Consider the following 17572-nt stretch of genomic DNA (forward strand, 5'->3'; position numbering starts at 1 on the left):
ATCTTTTGCCAGAACCTGTGTGAAAGGAAGCAGCTTCAGGAGGTTGGTGCTCTACATCATGCTGCCATGAAGTTGGTATGTGTTAAGAAACTGCAGTCACAGAGATCTGGTGCCTTCTCCTTTCTCTTTTCCTCCTCATGTCTGATAAGCACTTCTTTTCAAGAAGTGTATTGCCATTCAGCTTAAAACAAATGTTGCTCTTGCATGGAAAACTCTGTAGTTGTCTGCAGCAAAATCATGTTATTTTCATTGTGTCATGTCATTTTAACAAGTCCTGGACAGTGGATTTCTCTGCCAATGCTGTGACGTCTCATTCTATGCTGATGTTGCCAGACAGTGCTCTTTGGAAAGTTGCCTCCGGTTTGCAGAGGTGTGCACTGGTGTGGAGAGTGACAGCTGTTTTGCCTTGCCATGCTGTATCTCATGGACAAATTCTTGATGCCAGAAGCTATCATAGGATCCCATGTGTGTGAAGAACCTGGCCCCCTGTGCTTCATTTTTCCAAGTGGTCCTGACTTTGGCCATATGCCAGACTGCTAGTGTTGCAAAAAAGTTGTATGATATCACTCACTTGTAAAACTGAGAGGAGGAACAAGATGAAAGAAGAGCAAAGCTCTTGCTTTGGCTTTTTTTTTGGCTTTTTCTCTTCAAATTTGAGGGTAGGCTATACAAAGTAACAGGCTGCTTGCCTTTTTTTTTTTTTTTTAACATTGGCTTAAGAAAGTTCTTCCTTTACAGTTGGTTCTCATTCTTAGCTTCTTCCTTCCAAGAGTTGATTCAAGTATTGCCTCATCCATCCAAAATAGCATAAATCCAGGAAAACAGAAGCACTTGGGAAAGAAGTCTTTATTTCTGAATATAATGTGGTTGAATTTCTGCCCATCTTCTCTTCCTTAGTGCTTTTAGTGACCACTCATTTCTGCAAGCTCTTGAGAACAGTTAACTCAATAATGTGCTTTGTTTAGAATATGTAATTACAGCCCCCAAAGCAAGCAATTTGGCCTCTGAATTAATAGCAGTGGTGTGGACTTCCACACAGTGGTGTGGACTGATGGGGAAGGCTGTTAGGTGGTGGGAAGGAAATCTCACCCAAGCTGTGGACGTGGGGAGTCCGTCGGCTGTGTGGGGGCTTTCACCTCCACATCCTCCTAAAAACACACTGACAGCAAAGGTGGACATGACTGGTGCATGTCTGTTTGACAGAACAAGGCTGTGGATACTGTCTGAAAGCCTCACGTCAGAAATGCTGCCCGGGCTTGGGCCACAGGCCCCACCACTCCCGTTTACCCTGTGACAGGCGTCAGCTACTGGCCGCTGCCAAGGGCAGGAACACAATAAATATTTTTGTAAATGGGGAATAACAATTCTTTTCTTCCCAGGGAGAATGGAAGTGTTTCTTCGCCTTCCCGGGGCGTTTGCAGGCATGATTGGCTGGCGGCGGGGGCGGCCGGGCCCCGGCAGGACAAAGTCTCTCTGTGGAGGGCTGCTCAGAGCCGGCTTTGTCCCGCCGGGCTCCGGCCGCCCCCGCGGGTCTCCGCCGCAGCCCCTCGCCAGCGGCCCGGCCGGTTCCCTCGCGGGGCGGAGGCGGGAGAAGCATTCCCGAGGCTGCCGGGACTGACCGCCAGCCCCCGGGGCCGCGGGCGGCGGGCCCGGCGATGTTACTATGGGAGCGACGCAGGGCTCCGCCGGGAGCGGCCCGCGGGAGCCCGCGGCAGGGGCGGAGCAGGTGGGTAGCACCCCCGTCACTCACCCACCGCGCTCCTCCTGCTGCCGGGCTCACCCACCGGCACCCCTGCCCCGGCCGTGGGCCCCGAGGGGAGGGTCAGGCGGCGGGCGGGGGCGCGCCTGTGGCGCACAGGTGTGTTTCTGGCCCGCGGGACTCACCTGCGGCCGCGGCGGCACTGCCGAGCCGCGCCGGGACCACCCGCCCTGCGGGCGGAGAAGCCGCCCGTGTGAGGGGGGAGGACCCGCTCAGTGCGGACTGCCGGTTTGCTCCGCGCTTCCCACCGGCGCGGGCTGGCGGAGACAATGCTGGAGCGGAGGGCGGTGGGAGTACTGTGTTTTTTCCAGTTAAATGGGAGCGTGGAGGCAGCCTGTCCTCCGCAGCTCTGGCCGGTTCCTGCGGCGCCTGAAGGCGACACGTAATTTTTTATTTTAAATACTGGTTGGGCTCAGGGTGCAGGTCAGTATATATAACCGAAAACAACCCCAGTTTCTGTGGAGGAGCAGACTCACAACTTTAATGAAGAAAATCTGCTTCCCCCTCTCACTGGTCCGGGCTTTTATTCTTTTTTAGACTGTCAGTTGCTGAACTGCAGTGATCAATGTGGTTATGGAGTTGTAGGCAGCATCTGTCAGGAGCGGAGGGTGGTGTGGTCTGCGTGCCGGCATGCAGAAAACTGAATTTATCTGTAGTCACTTCCCCCACCCCCATTAAAATGTGGGTGGAAGCCATAAACACTTATTTACGCCTCATACTTTGTTTGTGGCTTGTACGATAATCAGTACTGTTAAGTATCCTTGTTGTGTATGAAATCTGTTTGTATTGGACAATGTCTCATATTGCATGTGTTAGTGGTGTTTACTGGCCATCGGTGAACTACCAGGTGATTATTTGATATGATTATTTTCAGACTCTCTGTGTTCATGTTGTTTTTTGGGGTTTTTTTGTTATTGGTTTTGTTTGGTTAGGGTTTTTTTCGCCACAGAGTGCAGTTGATCTGGGTAGCTTACTCCACCCTTCTTGTTCTGTTACCTTCATGCTCACCCGTATTTGAGTATTTCATCTCTTCTTAATCCAGCTTGTAAGCTCTTTGACACAGATCCCAGCGTATTTGACTCTGTTGCTGCAGTACATTTGGTAGGTAGGTGTAATCATTTGCTGATGGCTCTGGTGAGAGAAACAGCCATAATAATGTGCTGGTGACTTGCCTTGCCAGGGAGGGGTCTCTTGGCGATGAGGTTTACGTGTATTATCCTGAGATGGATGGAAAGTCTGACTTGTGCACATTTGAGCTACAGGAGTTACAAAGCCTGTATTTACAGATGTACACTTGATATGGCTATAGCTTAAATACTTCATTTAAACAAAATTATAGTCAGTATGGAATGATTCCTGAAATAAGACACTTCACAGTGTATTCCAACAAATGTTGTATTGCCAGACTGTGTCCTTCCGTTTGTCTCAAATAGCAATAGTTTTTTCAGCCTGCTTTTATCAATATTGGTGGAATCATTTTGAACTTAATGGCAGTGCTTCTGTTGGCTTGATAAAAAGTGTTGGTTGTCAGGTCTCAAATGCATGTATGGTGTTTCTCCAAACCATTTTAGGGACTGCCCTTCATGTAAAGAAATGAGAATTAATTGGTTTGGTTAAAGCTTCTTTTTGTTTCACACTGCATGTGAGTCCATGCAGTGTTGCAGTAGGTTGTGTTGGCTATGAATTCAGTGCCAGCTTCTCTGTCAGCAAAATGGGAGCTCTGGCTGAACTTTCCCTCTGCCTATTGTGTGAGACTGTGAGAAAGCTCATGTTTCTTATGTGGACTGAACTTAAGAAGGGAGACATTGTTGGTGCAGCTACTGCAATGGTTATATTCCTTATAATACAGTTACTAATAAGGCCACGGTTCCATTTCTTTTAAAAAGACACCAGTTTGCTCATTATTTTGTAGAAAAAGAGAGAAAAATAACATGGAGAGATACTACAGCTATGAGTTCTAGCTTCCTCTTTATTTTTCCTAATGAAGTTGTGCAAACAATATGAAATTTATAAAAGTACTAGGAATTCTGACTGTAATTCATGGATGTTAAAATTGCAAATTAACTTAAAATCACTTCATTTTAAAAATCTGTATTTGGAATGTATTTCTTACCATGAAATTGAAGAACTCTGCAAGAATTCTGTGTGATCCATGATGATAGGAGAGACATATACTACAAGTATCAGCCTTAAGGCAGAATTATGCTCCTGAATGCATCCTAACTGGAGTGTACAGTGGAAAACAATATGTAAATGCAATTATTCTCAATGTTTTGTGAGAACAAAATACCATCTAACTTACTAAATAGTAGGAGAGATGCCTTCATGAACTCTTCAGGCATCTCTATCCCACATCTTTAAAATACGGTGAAGAAGAAAATGCTCCTTCAAGGCCTGCATTTGTGGCAGTTAACTAAACAGGCAGATAATGAGCAGCAGCTTTCCATGTCTTGTGTTGTGCCCTATTAAGTAATAAGAGAGCAATATCTTTTTGTGTATTCTGGCACTGGAGTTTCTAGATCTGATAAACAATACTGCATGAGTGTTTCACAACTGAGTTTTGGATGGTTCTTGTTAAAAAAACAGTACAAAAAAAAGCCCAACCTTTGAAAGAAACCAGCTCTCATCTACAGCATCCAAATACAGCTACAGGAAATAATGCATCTATGTATTATTCATTTATTTATTACTTAGTGCAGTCTAAGTATATGCATATTATTATCTTTGCACACGTGTACCTATTCTGTGATGAAAGAGTATTAGAAGTGCTCACCCCTTATGAATCCTACTTCATATGAACTTTTCAGAGATAATGCGGGATGTCCAGCTAGACTGTCATTCTAGGCTCCACAAACAAAGCTCTAAGAGGCAAATTGTTGGCCTTTGACTGAGCTGAGCAGCTTGCTGCCAGGGTCAGCGCTTGGCACTGATTGCTCTTTTTCCTGTGTTCCAGCACTTGCAAAAATCTAGTGGATAATGTGTGTTTCTTTTAATGGCCGTGGCTGAGGATTCTTCTGTCCAACCAGTATTTCAGAAGCTTTTTGAAGAGTTGCAGAACATGATGAAAAATAACTTATATTTTTTTATTTCTTTGTTTCCATAAGTAATTCTTATTCCAGAAATAAGAAGTGGTTTTGGTTATTCTGCTCATAGAGTTGATACATTATTAAAGCGATTGAAGTGACAGTAGCATAGCTAATTGGTAGCATGTGTGTGCGTGCTCTTTAGATGATGCATAAGAACTCCTTTTTTCTGTGTGGCACTGTACTTGTATTGTTTTGTCTGTGGGCTAAGTAATGATTATACTTCGGCTGTAAATTTTTATTTTCTACCACTTTGTTTCCTAAAAGTCTTACAGTGGGGATGATGTTTCTGACTCGATACTTTGGCAGGAACTCCCTTTCAGTTGCCGGCAGTTGACAAATACTGGTATGTGCTTTATCTCAGTATGATGTGTTACATTAGGGCAAAAAATCCCTGTGTCAGACTTCTAAAGACATAGTGTTGATTGCAGATGGATGCCTACTGACATTTCCAATAGCTGCTGTGTACTCAGCTCCCCTTTGGCAATAATTCTTTCCTGGCTGTTTGTGTGCAGTGCCCAGTGCACCTGAAAGATTTAAGGATAAGGTTAAGATGGTGGAGGAAGGTGAGGAGTCTTGTACCTCAGAGACGAGCTATTGGTAGAATGTGAGACCCACTCTGTACCAGAGTACCATTGATATATCCCTCTTTGCTGTCCCTTTAGCGTATGTGAAATACTTCTAATCTAGTTCTGACATATGTGGATGTCTGAAGTATGTTCTGTCATTTTCTGAATGGCTTTTTGTTTGACAGGTTATTATGTCTATTTAAGGTTGCTATGGGGATGAACTATAGAATTTAATTAGCTAAATTTTATCCATTAACTTCTCTCCCCTGTTTTTGTAATATGACCTAATTTTCAGCCCCTTTTCAAAGCTTTCTTTTCCTGCTTTATGTTGTAGAAATCAGTAGATGAGTTCCTAATGTCTTCTGCAGCAATAAGAATGGACTGAAACTCTTGGATCACAGTAATTTGAAAAAAGGATTAAATTGTTCTTAATTTTTTTTAAAGCTTGTTCATCTATAGGCAGGTACAGAACTTCATTTTCTTTCAGCTGGGAAAAAAGCAGAACACTATATTATAGTTTGCTTCTGCTTTGTGTGTCAGAAGGTTCTTGAAGTGTATAATGCTCTTTCATGTGGCTCAGACCACAAGAAGAAAACTTTCTGTTCCAAATCTCAGCTGAGAATGAACTTTTAGTTGCTGCCAAAATGAGATTTGCTCTGGGTGGTAATTTAATGGAAACATTTCTAAACCTTAATGATTCTGAGCTGTTTTGTTTCCCTTCAGTCACATACGCAAAAGGACTCTCTTGGTTTTCTTTCTTAGTTCTTTTCAAAGCCTCATGTGGTTTATGAATGTTGCAAAAGGAGGAATAAAATTTTTTCTGTCACTTGCTGAGCTTGTTCTGGTTAGCTTATTCCTTGTGTACTCAGTTTGCAGTTCAGTGGAAGTGCCCTATTTCATATGGATGTGTCAGTTTGGTTTCATTTAGTGGTTGGAATGATGCCTAAAGTTACTTACATTTATGTTACATGCATGTGAAGTGTTGAGTCAGTGGAAATATTGCATCAAGGGCTCTAGTTTTAAATTGTTCTGCTGGCATCCTTTCAAGTGAAGCAAGAATGGCTGCAGATAAAATTGGGTTAGTGCTATGGGAATGAACCGGACACATGAAAGTCACTATCTTGATCAGAAAGAAGAGGGGAAGCTGACTTGACCCCTTTGCCCCTCGTGTTGCTTGTTTGTTGTCATTAACTCTTGGTAGGAATAATTTCTACATAAGCTGGAGGCATATGTGATAAGTTCTTTATAACAGTGTGTTCAGACGTTAGTGAAGTCATGCATACCATGTGCATAACTGCATGGGATACTTTGAGCTCACATCCAGCCTTGCAAAAGGATTGAGGGAAAGGAATGGAAAATACTTGAATTTTACCACTCTCATCTGCCCTTCTATTGTTTTCTTGCCTCAGAGCATTTTATCAGTGTTATCAGGTATGGGTGAATTTTAGTGTAATACTACTTCATGTTGGGTGGTAGGTTGCTGGTGACACTGTCCCAGAAAAATTCAGAGCTGTGTCTGTATGATTGATTTTGTTGTTTGAAAAAAATAATGATACGCCTTTGGAGGCTTTGAGGAGGAAACTTTGCTGTGAGTAAAGGGATTCTGGATGTGTTCTACTGAAGCAGGTGCAGCTGGCTTAATCCATTGTCTCATGATATTTTAGGTCTTGGGAGGAGCTGGGTGATTATTTGTTTCCCCTTCTTCCACCTACACTGTGAGGAGTATCAGTATAAGACTTACAGACCTAAAACCTTCAGATGCAATCCCTCAGATCTGCATTTGCATCCTGCTGTCTGGATGACAGGAAAATTGCTAAGCTCCCTTTTGCAACAGATTTTGTTTTCATTTTAGCTATGTGCAAGACATGTTAAAGTTTAGGAGTGAACTTCAGCAATGCTCTCTGGCATGTTGAGACATCTTGAGAGGGAGATGTGAGTTGCTTAAGACCTTGAAGGCAGGAGTGTGGTGGTAGAAGGAAAGGAATGCAGGGAGATATGACTAGTGTGACGGGAAACCAGTGAAAAGTCAGCTAACAAATCAAGCTGTTTGTTGTGGCATGTGTATGAATGATGCTGAATGTATGACTTCAAGCTCAAAACACCTTGATTTTATAGAGTTTTGGTGTCTTTTTGCTCAATGTGACTTTCAGTTTGATGTTTGTGTTAGCATTGGTAGTTGTATGAAATGCAATGTGTGGTGTGAATTTTATGGGGTTTTAGGCTTAGATATGATCAAATGTACCGTTAAATTTTATACATTACACAGAGCTATATTCAGGTTTACTTCCTTCAGCCAAGGAAATAAAGCTAATGTGACAGTGTGTAGTAAGATTACATACTTAGGCACATACACATAGGAATGCTTGACTAAAAGAAAAATGCTTCCAAGAACGTGGCATATAGTTCTTCTATTAATAGAGTGAGAACAAAGGCTACTAGAAACCTTAACAGGGAAAGAAAATCTGCTTTGGGATGAAGCTAACAATTGTTCCATTGTTTGAATTGTTTTGCATTATGCCTGGATGATTACATATAATTGTTTTGGATTGTATCCCGATAATGAATTGGCCTTTTAAAAACCAGTTGCAGGAAGTAGTAGACAGGTACCCAGCTTGTTTTTCTCAGATTCCAGAGTTGCAGGTGTTAAATAACCAAGGGAATAGCAATCTCTTGATGCTAGAGTTGGTCACTTCTACTGCTTGATTTGCTATTTGCATATAGATTCAGGAAGACAAAGCATTCAAAAACAGTAGCAGTACAAAGTGTACTGCTGAAGTTGAATAAAATTATAATTAGAACTTTGGACCATGTAATGCATATAGTGCTTCAGCAGGGGTTTTTTTAATGTCTTTTTTTTTTTTTTTTTTAAATTTTAAGATGCCACAAGAGTAGAAGCTATGTTTTAGCTGCAGAGAATAAATAATTCATGAAGTGAGGCACTTCCAGGAATGGTGGCTGCACTTACTTTATTTCGCCATTACCTTATTTTTTTTCTTAATGAAATCTAGCTTAATTAAATTGATTGTGTACACCTACTGAGTTTAATTTACCTCACCATCAAATCCTGATACTGCAAGCACACCAGAACAAACTTCTAAGTTCTTTTTTTATTATGCCAAGACAAGTTCAAGTCCCCTTGAACTCAGCTTGTGTACAATCTACTGTAGCACTGATTCTCAGGCTTCATTTGTGTGGGCATCCCAAGGAGGAGAAGGTCCAGAAACAGTGTGACTGTAAAGTAATGTGCTAGGTTTACAGTTAAGGTGAGTGGGAGTGGCTAAGTCAGAGATAGCTTTTAAAGCCAGTGTTGGTCAGGTGAACTGAAAGTTCAATGTCCCTTCAGTAGTTACCTTCTTGTAGTGTGTACAAAAGAACCTTCCTAGCACCATAATCTGTGTGATAGCGTGGAAGACTAGGAAAAACGTTCAGGAAACGAAACATCAAATGAACCCTCCACTTTCCAGTGTGTATACACATATCCAACATTCAAGTATAATGATCTGTCAGCATTTTACCTCAATTAATTTTGATCTTCAGCTGAAATCACTTGGCTTCCAGGTTTTTATCCCTCAAGTCTTGCTGAGCTTTTAAAAAACAGGTGGTGGAGAAATCTACTGCAAGACGTGGTGTGCCTCGTGAGGTGAGGTTTGTTTTCTGGAGAGCCCCTTCCACACCTATGGGAAAGTAAATGGTCGTTTCCAAGGCTCCTCCACTGGACTGGTGCTGTATGTCCCAGAACACTTGGAAAAACAGCTTCTGGCTATCCTCTGTGGAGCAATATGTGAAAAAGAAGAAATCTTTGATGAAAAAATGTTAGTTGCTAGAGTGTTGTTTCTCAAGAGGCAGAAACTGTTTTCTAAAAATTAAAATAACTTAACTGGGGAGGAGGTGGGGGGGGAACAGGGAAGTAAGATCTGTTTTGTTTTTTCCCCAAATGGTAGTTTTCTGTTTCAATTGAAGCTGTTCCCTCACAAATTTTGAATAAGTGATTGCTTCCTGTTGGGGGAGCACTGGAACAATTTTACCAGGGCAATGACAGAACTGTTGTTGAGCAAAGATAGAGAAGAGAACTTGCTCCTGGAATAGATCTAAGCTGAATTTTTGAGCTTTAGGTTATCAGTAGGTAAGACCTGAGTACCTTGCAGCTGTGTTTTGAGTACAGTCAGTTTCTTTTTTTTTTACTCTCTCCATCTTGAACAGGCTTTTGTTTCACTTGTAATGGGGTATTGTACTGGTTTTCGATGATGCATATGTATGCATCTAAGTGCAGTTGAATTCAGCTGTAACAAGTGCAAACTGCTCCTGTTGTGCCTTCCACTCATCCCAGAGAGTTTTGCATGGGTACTCTTAATTGTCATAACATATGGGGGTTGTAAATTGATGCTGAGTTTTAATGTTTGGAACTTGTTACACTCTGCTGCATAAATACTGCTTTTTGCCCCCATCCCTGCTTCTGATCCTGGTAAATGATGAGCTGCTCCTGGGAAATGATGACCTGCTCCCGATAGCACCAAAGCAGTTCTGGTGACTGCTTTTCTAGTAACCCCCTTCCACAATAGTTAGAGAGGGAATGAGAATGTGAATCTCCTGCTAGAAAGCTTAGTTTGTTCGATAGCCATCACTGTTTTAAAAAGGCATCATCCTAGTCTGCATACTCAACTGAAATATTAACTATTGCTCTGACTGGCAGAGATCACAACCACTGTGAAATACAAGTGAAGTAATTTTAGAAAATCCCTGTGTGTGTGTTGTTTACTTGTCTGGTGTAATGAGAAATTACTCTTAAGCAAAATCAGGACCTTAAAGGACCTCATGGTACCTTCTGTAGGTGTGAACTGCTTAAGTTCAGGTGAAAAGCAGTTTGGAAGAAAAAGCTTCACTCTGAAAATGTTACTGCGTAACTATGCTTTTTATTGTAAAGTGCTAAAATGTAACATTGCTAATTTTCGGGTACCTAGTTTCATGGTGCCTTGGTGTCTCTGTCCACATTAGTGCATGGTTTATCTTTGGAATACCAGATGTTCTCTTTTTCCAGAACATGAAACTGCATGGGGAATATGCTCATTTCCTTTTAGTAAACAGTGCAATTAATTATTGAAATAAATGTGGTGAAAAGGCACCTAATAAAACCGGAATCAATAAAAAAACCAGCCAAAACAAAAAAACCTGCCCAAATCTGTTTGATAATAAGGTATGGGCTTGAGGTGAAAAAAAGAAAACAAAAAGCACCTATACAAATTTGTTTTAACATCACGTTTTCTGCCATCTTTACTATGAAAGGAAAGTTTTGAAACAGGACTTCGGCCTAGTGGGAATTCACTTTTTTTTTTTCTTTTTTTTTTTTTTTTTTCCCCTTAGCTTCCACGAGTTGTAGCGGTGGAAAGCGCTCGGGCGCCGGCGCGGAGTACCCGAGCGCGCGCTGCCGCCGCCGTGCTCCTGCGCCCCCTGGCGGCGCCCCGGGGCACAGCCGCGCTCCTGCGGGTCACGGCCGGCGGTGCCGCTGCTTCTGGCGCTGCCTGCCCCGCGCCGCGCCGCGCTCCGCAAACTCAGCGGGACGTGGCAGCGCTGCTCCTGGGGCTTGTAAGCCTTTGTAACACGCAGCGTGAGCGGGGGGGGGAAGGAAGCAGGCTTGCTTTCTGCTTGTCTGTGCTACATGTATTTAGTGTGCATATATATATGTAGATAAATACTTTTTGCTATGCACAGGACATCTCCAAGAGTCACACCATCTGCCTGAGAGCATTTTCCAAACACTCCTTGAGCTCTGTCAGGCTGGTGCTGTGACCACTCCCCTGGGGAGCCTGTTCCAGTGCCCAACCACCCTCTTGGTGAAGAACCTTTTCCTGATATCCAACCTCAACCTTCCCTGACACAACTTCTGGCCATTCCCTCGGTCCTGTCACTGGTCGCAAGAGAGAGGAGATCAGTGCCTGCCCCTCTTCTTCCCCTTGTGAGGAAGTTGTAGACTGCAGTGAGGTCTCCTCTCAGTCTCCTCCAGGCTGAACAGACCAAGTGACCTCAGCTGCTCCTCACATGGCTTCCCCTCAAGGTCCTTCACCATCTTTGTGACCCACTTTGCATGCTCTCTAATAGCTTTATATCTTTCGTATATTATATATACAATATTTATATTGAGGTATTGTGGTGCCCAAAACTGCACACAGGACTTGAGGTGAGGCCACACCTGCACAGAATAGAGTGGGACAATCAATGAATGTATAATATATTTTCTCATACTCTTAAGTAGCTACTTAAAGCCACTTGGGAACTTCTGTTTTCCTGTCTTTTCCATCAAAAGGTTTTTTATCTGTTTCTTTATTTCCATGCTCCTGGCTAGATGGCCAGTCCCAAAGAGTGGTGGTGAATGGGGTTAAATCCAGCTGATTGTTGGTTACAAGTTGAGTTCCCCAGGACTCAGTACTGGATCCAGTCCTGTTTAATATGTTAATTGATGATCTGGACAGATGACACCAAATTGGGCAAGAGTGTTGATCTGTGGGAGGGTTGGAAGGCTCTGTACAGGGATCTGGACAGGCTTGGTTGATGAGCTGAGACCAACAGCATGAGGTTCAGCAAGATCAAAAGATGGGACCTACACTTTGATCCTAACGCCAAGCAGTGCTACAGGCCTTGGGCAGTGTCTGGAAAGCTGCCCAATGGGGAAGGACCTGGGGGTGCTGGTGACAGCAGCTGAACATGTGCCAGCTATGCCCAGGTGTCCAAGAAGGTCGGTGGCATCCTGGCCTGTATCAGCAGTGGCCAGCTGGACCGGGGCAGGGATTGTCCCTCTGTACTTGGCATTGGTGACGCCACACCTCAAATCCTGTGCTCAGTTCTAGGCCACTCACTCCAAGACACTGAATTGCTGGACCGTGTCCAGCGAAGGGGAACAGAACTGGTGAAGAGTCTCGAGTACAAGTGCTGTGAGGAGCAGCTGAGGGAGCTAGGGTTGTTTAGCTTAGAGAAAAGGAGGTTCAGGGACGACCTTTTTGCTCTCTACAACTGCCTGAAAGGAGGGTGTAGACAGCTGGGGGCTGGTCTCTTCTGCCAGATAATGAAATGTGACGAAATGAGAGGACATAGGCTCAAGTTGTGCCAGAAGGAGGTTTCGATTGAGTATTAAGAAAAATTTTTTCATAGAAAGGGTTATCAAACATTGGAACAAGTTGCCAAGGGTTGTGATTGAGTCACCAGCCCTGGAGGTATTTAAAAGCCATGTAAGTATACTCTTAGGGATGTGGTTTAGTGGAGAACCTGGCAATGTTACGTTAACAGCTGGACTCAGTGATCTTGGAAGACATTTCCAGCCTAAACGATTCTATGATTTAACCTGTCTCTTCCATAAAATCTTGATTTCCTGGTACATCCTTAAAAGTGAAGCCTCATCTGTTGTCTGAGTCAATCTTAGCTGCAGAGTTCTAATACTTGTTCTGCCATCTCCCTTGGCCTGCCAGTTCAGCTCACAGAAATGGCAAGAGAGTAATTCAGTGAGAAAAAATGAGCATGTTTTTGTGGCTTTAGAAAGCTGTCTTGGCTTGCTTTTAAGAACTAAACAGCAGAATTCACAGAGTGAGTCAAGGAGCTGCATGTAAATGAGCAGGAGAAATGTGGAAGTTGTTACAGTCAGAAAGAATTTGTTTAGTTCATACCACGCAAAGCTGTACCCAGCCTAAGAAGTTGTGTGTTGGGGAAGAAAAAACTGCATAGTCAAAGATTAAAAGGGGTGTCGGTCTTGTGAGAAACTTCCAAAGGTGCTCATTTTTAGAGGCAAGGAAACTTTGACAAGTCCAAGAATAAGAAAACACCTAGAAAGCAAGTGAACAAACAGATTAAAAATACAACCCACCTTCAATTTTCATAAGCTATTTCTAAGGTGAATTGTGACTTGACCTCAAAATATTTTAGGAAAATCCTGATTCTCCCTTGTCTTCCTTTAAAAGTGCTTGTCCTGCCTTCTGAAAATTTTCAATATAATTAGTAATATTTGGGTAAAATATGTAGGAAATACGGTTTTCTAGACAGTATCTTACTGTCTAGAACAGAAAAAAATTCCCTGAAAAAGAAGTTGCTTTTTTTTCCTTCCCCAAAGAGTCTAGTGTATGCATTACTCAGATATTTATATATGCCACCTCCTCATTTTTATTTAGGTGGTTTTTTTAATAGAGTTGAAACAAAAAAAACTATCCAGAGATTATGTACTCTATACCATAATCCAGCAAAAGGATGCCTAATGCCACATTCTTTACTGTCTTCTTTTCGGTGTCCAGGGTTAGTCCCTTTCTATTTTGGAATTGTAGAAAAATTAAATATTTATGAAATTCAAATCTCATGCCTCTGTTTTGATGGGCATTCTTTTCCTGTGCTTGTGCAAATTTCTGCAAAAATTCCCTCAACTGGGGGTGCTGTTTCATCACTGTGAGCCATTTGAAGAATGCTACTGCAGGGGCTGCTGCCCTGGGCTGATTGTGTGATTTCCTTCATTACATTTAAGCATCGTTTGTCACTGAAATGCTGTGAGCTGGATGAAGTGATATATTGCACTAAAAAGCACACAACTTGTCAAAGATCCAGATCAGCATAGATCTTCTCTGTGTGTGCAACCTTTTTCCATCCCCTTGGGCTTATTCGTTAAACCATTTTTGAGCACTGGGAGATCTGGGGCATTATGCTGTGAATGTTAATATCAGGGCTACAATGCAAATGAGACCTAGATGTGTTTGTCAATTAATATTCTCAATAGCCTGGTGAACTGTGCTGTTGCCCTTCATCTCGCCAGTTCTGGACAGGAGTGGATTCTGGTTCAGTTTGCAGTCTGGAAGGCATTTGTAGTGTGCAGCAAGAGGTAGAAATGAATGCAGGTTCTGCCACCCTGGAATTTTCCCTCATCTGTTAGCTAGCTAAAACCTCCCACAATGGGAGAAGGTTGATCCCCGTTTTCCGATTACAGGGGCTGTTGACCTGCAAGACTTGTATTTGACAGAAATGGAGAAAATCTGTGTGTTGGCTTCCTTGCACAACACTTAGGCTACCTGAATTGAAGTCAAGAAACCTAACTTATGCGCTTGGCACTGCAGCTAAGAGGTTTAGTACTGGGTATTTTGTAAGAAGTAGTAGTTCTGCTAACTGGAAGCAAAATTCATAGTGAAATAGTGCTGAGCACAACGTCAGTTACTGTGGGCATTGTTGTCATGATGGATTCATACTATTCCTGAAAGAAGTAAAACAAAAGACCCCTTCATTATTATTTAGTTAACAGTTCTCATTTGATCATCTTAAAAGTTTTCATGAAACTTAGGAAGTAAAGATTGGTTTGTGAATGCCCAGAATACTCTTGTTGTACTTCATGCAGTATTTGCCAGTACTGTTTTAGATAGAATTTACAATTTATAGCAAGTGAATGGTATAACTTTTGAGTGAAATACGATTAAGAAAAGCTTTAAACAGTAGCTTGTCTTTTACATGAAAAATAGTTTGTGTTTGTGTGTAGTGACATTCAGCTTAATCTATGAAAAACAAATTTTTACAAATATTATGCTCAATTTATGTCTTCTTTAGGTCTTTTTAGGCAGGCCTACAGATTGCTGTTTCTATATGCATTTTGTAGAAAAAATGTTTCTCACACGAAGTCTGATAATACACAATCACAGAATGATTTGGGTTGGAAGGGACTTTAAAAATAATCAAATTCCAACCCCCCTGCCATGAGCAGGGACAACTTCCACTGAGCCCGGTTGCTGATGAATGTGTTTGTTACCTTGCCAGTAGAGCAAAAGTATTTTGCTAATATTTGTTCTTGTTGAGTAATTTGGGTGAAAGCAAACCTTATATGTAACTGATAATTCTCCTTTAGAGGGAAGAGGAAGAAAGGATTGTCTGCACAGCTCATTTCTATGTGAATTTTTTTTTTCTTCTTCAAAAATTTCCATTCCAGTGCAGAAGTATACTTACATGTACAGTATGGGACTTTTTTTCCCCAACTTCCTGCATCCTGATAATATAGCCCATTGTGATGTTAACAACCATTTTGATTTTACTGGGATGGGAAAGTAGAATTGATGATCTTTTAACATGGAGCTGTCCCTTATATTTCTTCTTCATGCCCCTAGAAGGAAAGAGAAGGAGTTTCTGCCATTGTTGAAGAGCAATTATGTATTACTTCTAGTGGATCTCTTTTGCAAACCATTTTTTATTACTTCTCTTTCTTTATTCTAAGCCATTCATCATTCTGGGAACCTGTTTCTTCAGGAGGATCTGTTGGTCTTCTGGGAGCTGCTGTATTGGTGCAGGAACCTATATGAAAAATAGGATATGCTTCTCTGAATCAGAGCATTTGTTGGTAGAAAATAAGGTACCTCCTTTTGTGTGAGATGTTGGCTGTATTGTGAAAGATCCATGGGTACAAGTGGTTTTTTCTCATTTTCCTGGATCCTAGTCAAAGATCTGCTGTATTATATACAGATAATTCATGGGAACACATCAGTTGGACCCTTCTTCCAAGTGCCTTCCTCACTGAAGGGGCAAGGCCTGGGTAAGGTCCTGTTCCTCTTCAGCCACTTTTCACTATGTTAAGAATACTTGGCAAGCTCTGGCTATGCAACTTGTATTACATCATCATTTTGTAGACATCTTTAATAACCTAGGCTATGGCATTCAGCTGAAAAAGAGGAGGTGTGGTCCTTCACACCACACAGTGATGTATAGATTGCTTCTCATATCACTGAGCCTCCACTCTCTACAGAGAACATTTCTTTAGTGTCATCCAGAAATTGAAGTGAATCAGGATCTTTGAAAGCCTGTAAATCTAGGGCCATCCCTTTTTGTCTGTCATAATTGCCTTTATGAGGGCAGGTGACGTGTAAGGGCAGTTTCTGATTCCTCTGATAGTGTACCTGGTCTTTTGAGACCAGGAATACTGATGTCTTGATGCAGCTTTGGAGTCCTGCCACCTGGCTGCTCTTATCAGTGGCTGGAAGAGTCCCTGGCTCTCTGTCTTTTACAAGTGGGTAGCTTTCCATTAAGCTTGAAGTTCTTGATCATCTTCATTGTAGGAGTCTTGTCTTTAGGGAAAGCCTAGACTTAGCTTTCAAGGTTTCTATGCTATGTCCACAGCAGCAGATGAAGGGGAACAGGAAAAGGTGGAGGGCAAGGACCTCTTTTTTTGTGTTACTCCATAATGGAGCCAAGAAGACTGTTTCAGGTGTCCTTTCTGCTTGCTTGAACAGATTATGTCTTGCTTGTATAGATTATGTGTGAGGAAACACTCTTTTTTTTCCTTGTCTGTAGAGGAAGAGATCAAAACATAGTGCTAGGTGTAAAACTTCGACCAGGGTGAGTGGAGAGATGCAGCCTACTGCTGTAAGATCTTGTTGTGACATCCTGAGGTTGCTGTATTGAGTTTTCTGGAAGCTCTCTTTTTGTTTTCACATTCCCAGTTTATAAGACAGATCATCATGCTTAGTTTTCTTTCCCCACGTGATTCACAAACATTTTATTGTCAGAATAGACTCCCAGAAAGAACCAGAGTGTGTATCTGTCATTGGAATTGAGCTTGCTTTTAAGCAGGAGTTCCACTTTTAAATGTCTGGATAATAGGTGTGATATGCAAAAGGGTTGTATTTGCCTTTGTAATCTTGGGCTAGGAGTGAAGTTAGGCTATAGTTTCCCTTTACAGTTGGTTTTTGTAAAGAGTCGTGTAGATAAGGGGGAAGGACAGTGTCTGGAACAATGCTTGTTTGTTAGTTTAAAAAAATAATTTTTTTCTATCTCACTTCAGAAGAATTGAATTGAGGTATTCCTATTCTGGAGATACTGTTTTCCTTCAGAATGAAATATCCAAATGCAAATACCTGCATCTTTCTGTTAACTCTCTGGTCTCTTCACTTGCAGCAACATTCCTAACTTTCCTGACTATTTTTTAAATTTCTTTTCAGAAAAATTTTGGTTTAAATTTTGGTGGAGTCAGTCCATCTGTTTTTCTCATGATGTTCCTTTAGAGAAAAAGATAGTCCAAAACCAAGAAAGAAGAGTCCTTGCTGTTACAACTGCAACAGCTCACAGATGATGTTTCACCATTTTTATTCTCTATGTCATCATGGTCTTTTCTTCTCTATTTGGAGTCCTTTTGAAGCTTTTTCAGGGCAAGGGGGAGGAAAACAAAAGCT

The 17572-nt window shown here is 42.0% G+C and overlaps 1 protein-coding gene across 6 annotated transcripts in view; it reads left to right on the top strand.

Annotated features, from left to right (window-relative positions):
• Positions 1 to 17572, top strand: part of TJP2 (tight junction protein 2) — a 64792-nt gene that overhangs the window by 18995 nt on the left and 28225 nt on the right. Inside the window, exon 1 of one of the 6 annotated variants that reach the window (XM_039566514.1) lies at positions 1547 to 1726. The exons of 4 other annotated variants lie outside the window; for them this stretch is intronic. In XM_039566514.1, coding sequence (XP_039422448.1) covers positions 1664 to 1726 — 63 coding nt within the window. In that variant the 5' untranslated portion in view covers positions 1547 to 1663. Of the gene's footprint in view, positions 1 to 1546; positions 1727 to 2157; positions 2183 to 17572 lie in introns of those variants that run through there. One more of the 6 variants, XM_019281968.3, reaches the window with a different exon arrangement.

This window comes from Corvus cornix, chromosome Z (genome assembly GCF_000738735.6).
Source record: "Corvus cornix cornix isolate S_Up_H32 chromosome Z, ASM73873v5, whole genome shotgun sequence".
NCBI lineage: Eukaryota > Metazoa > Chordata > Aves > Passeriformes > Corvidae > Corvus > Corvus cornix.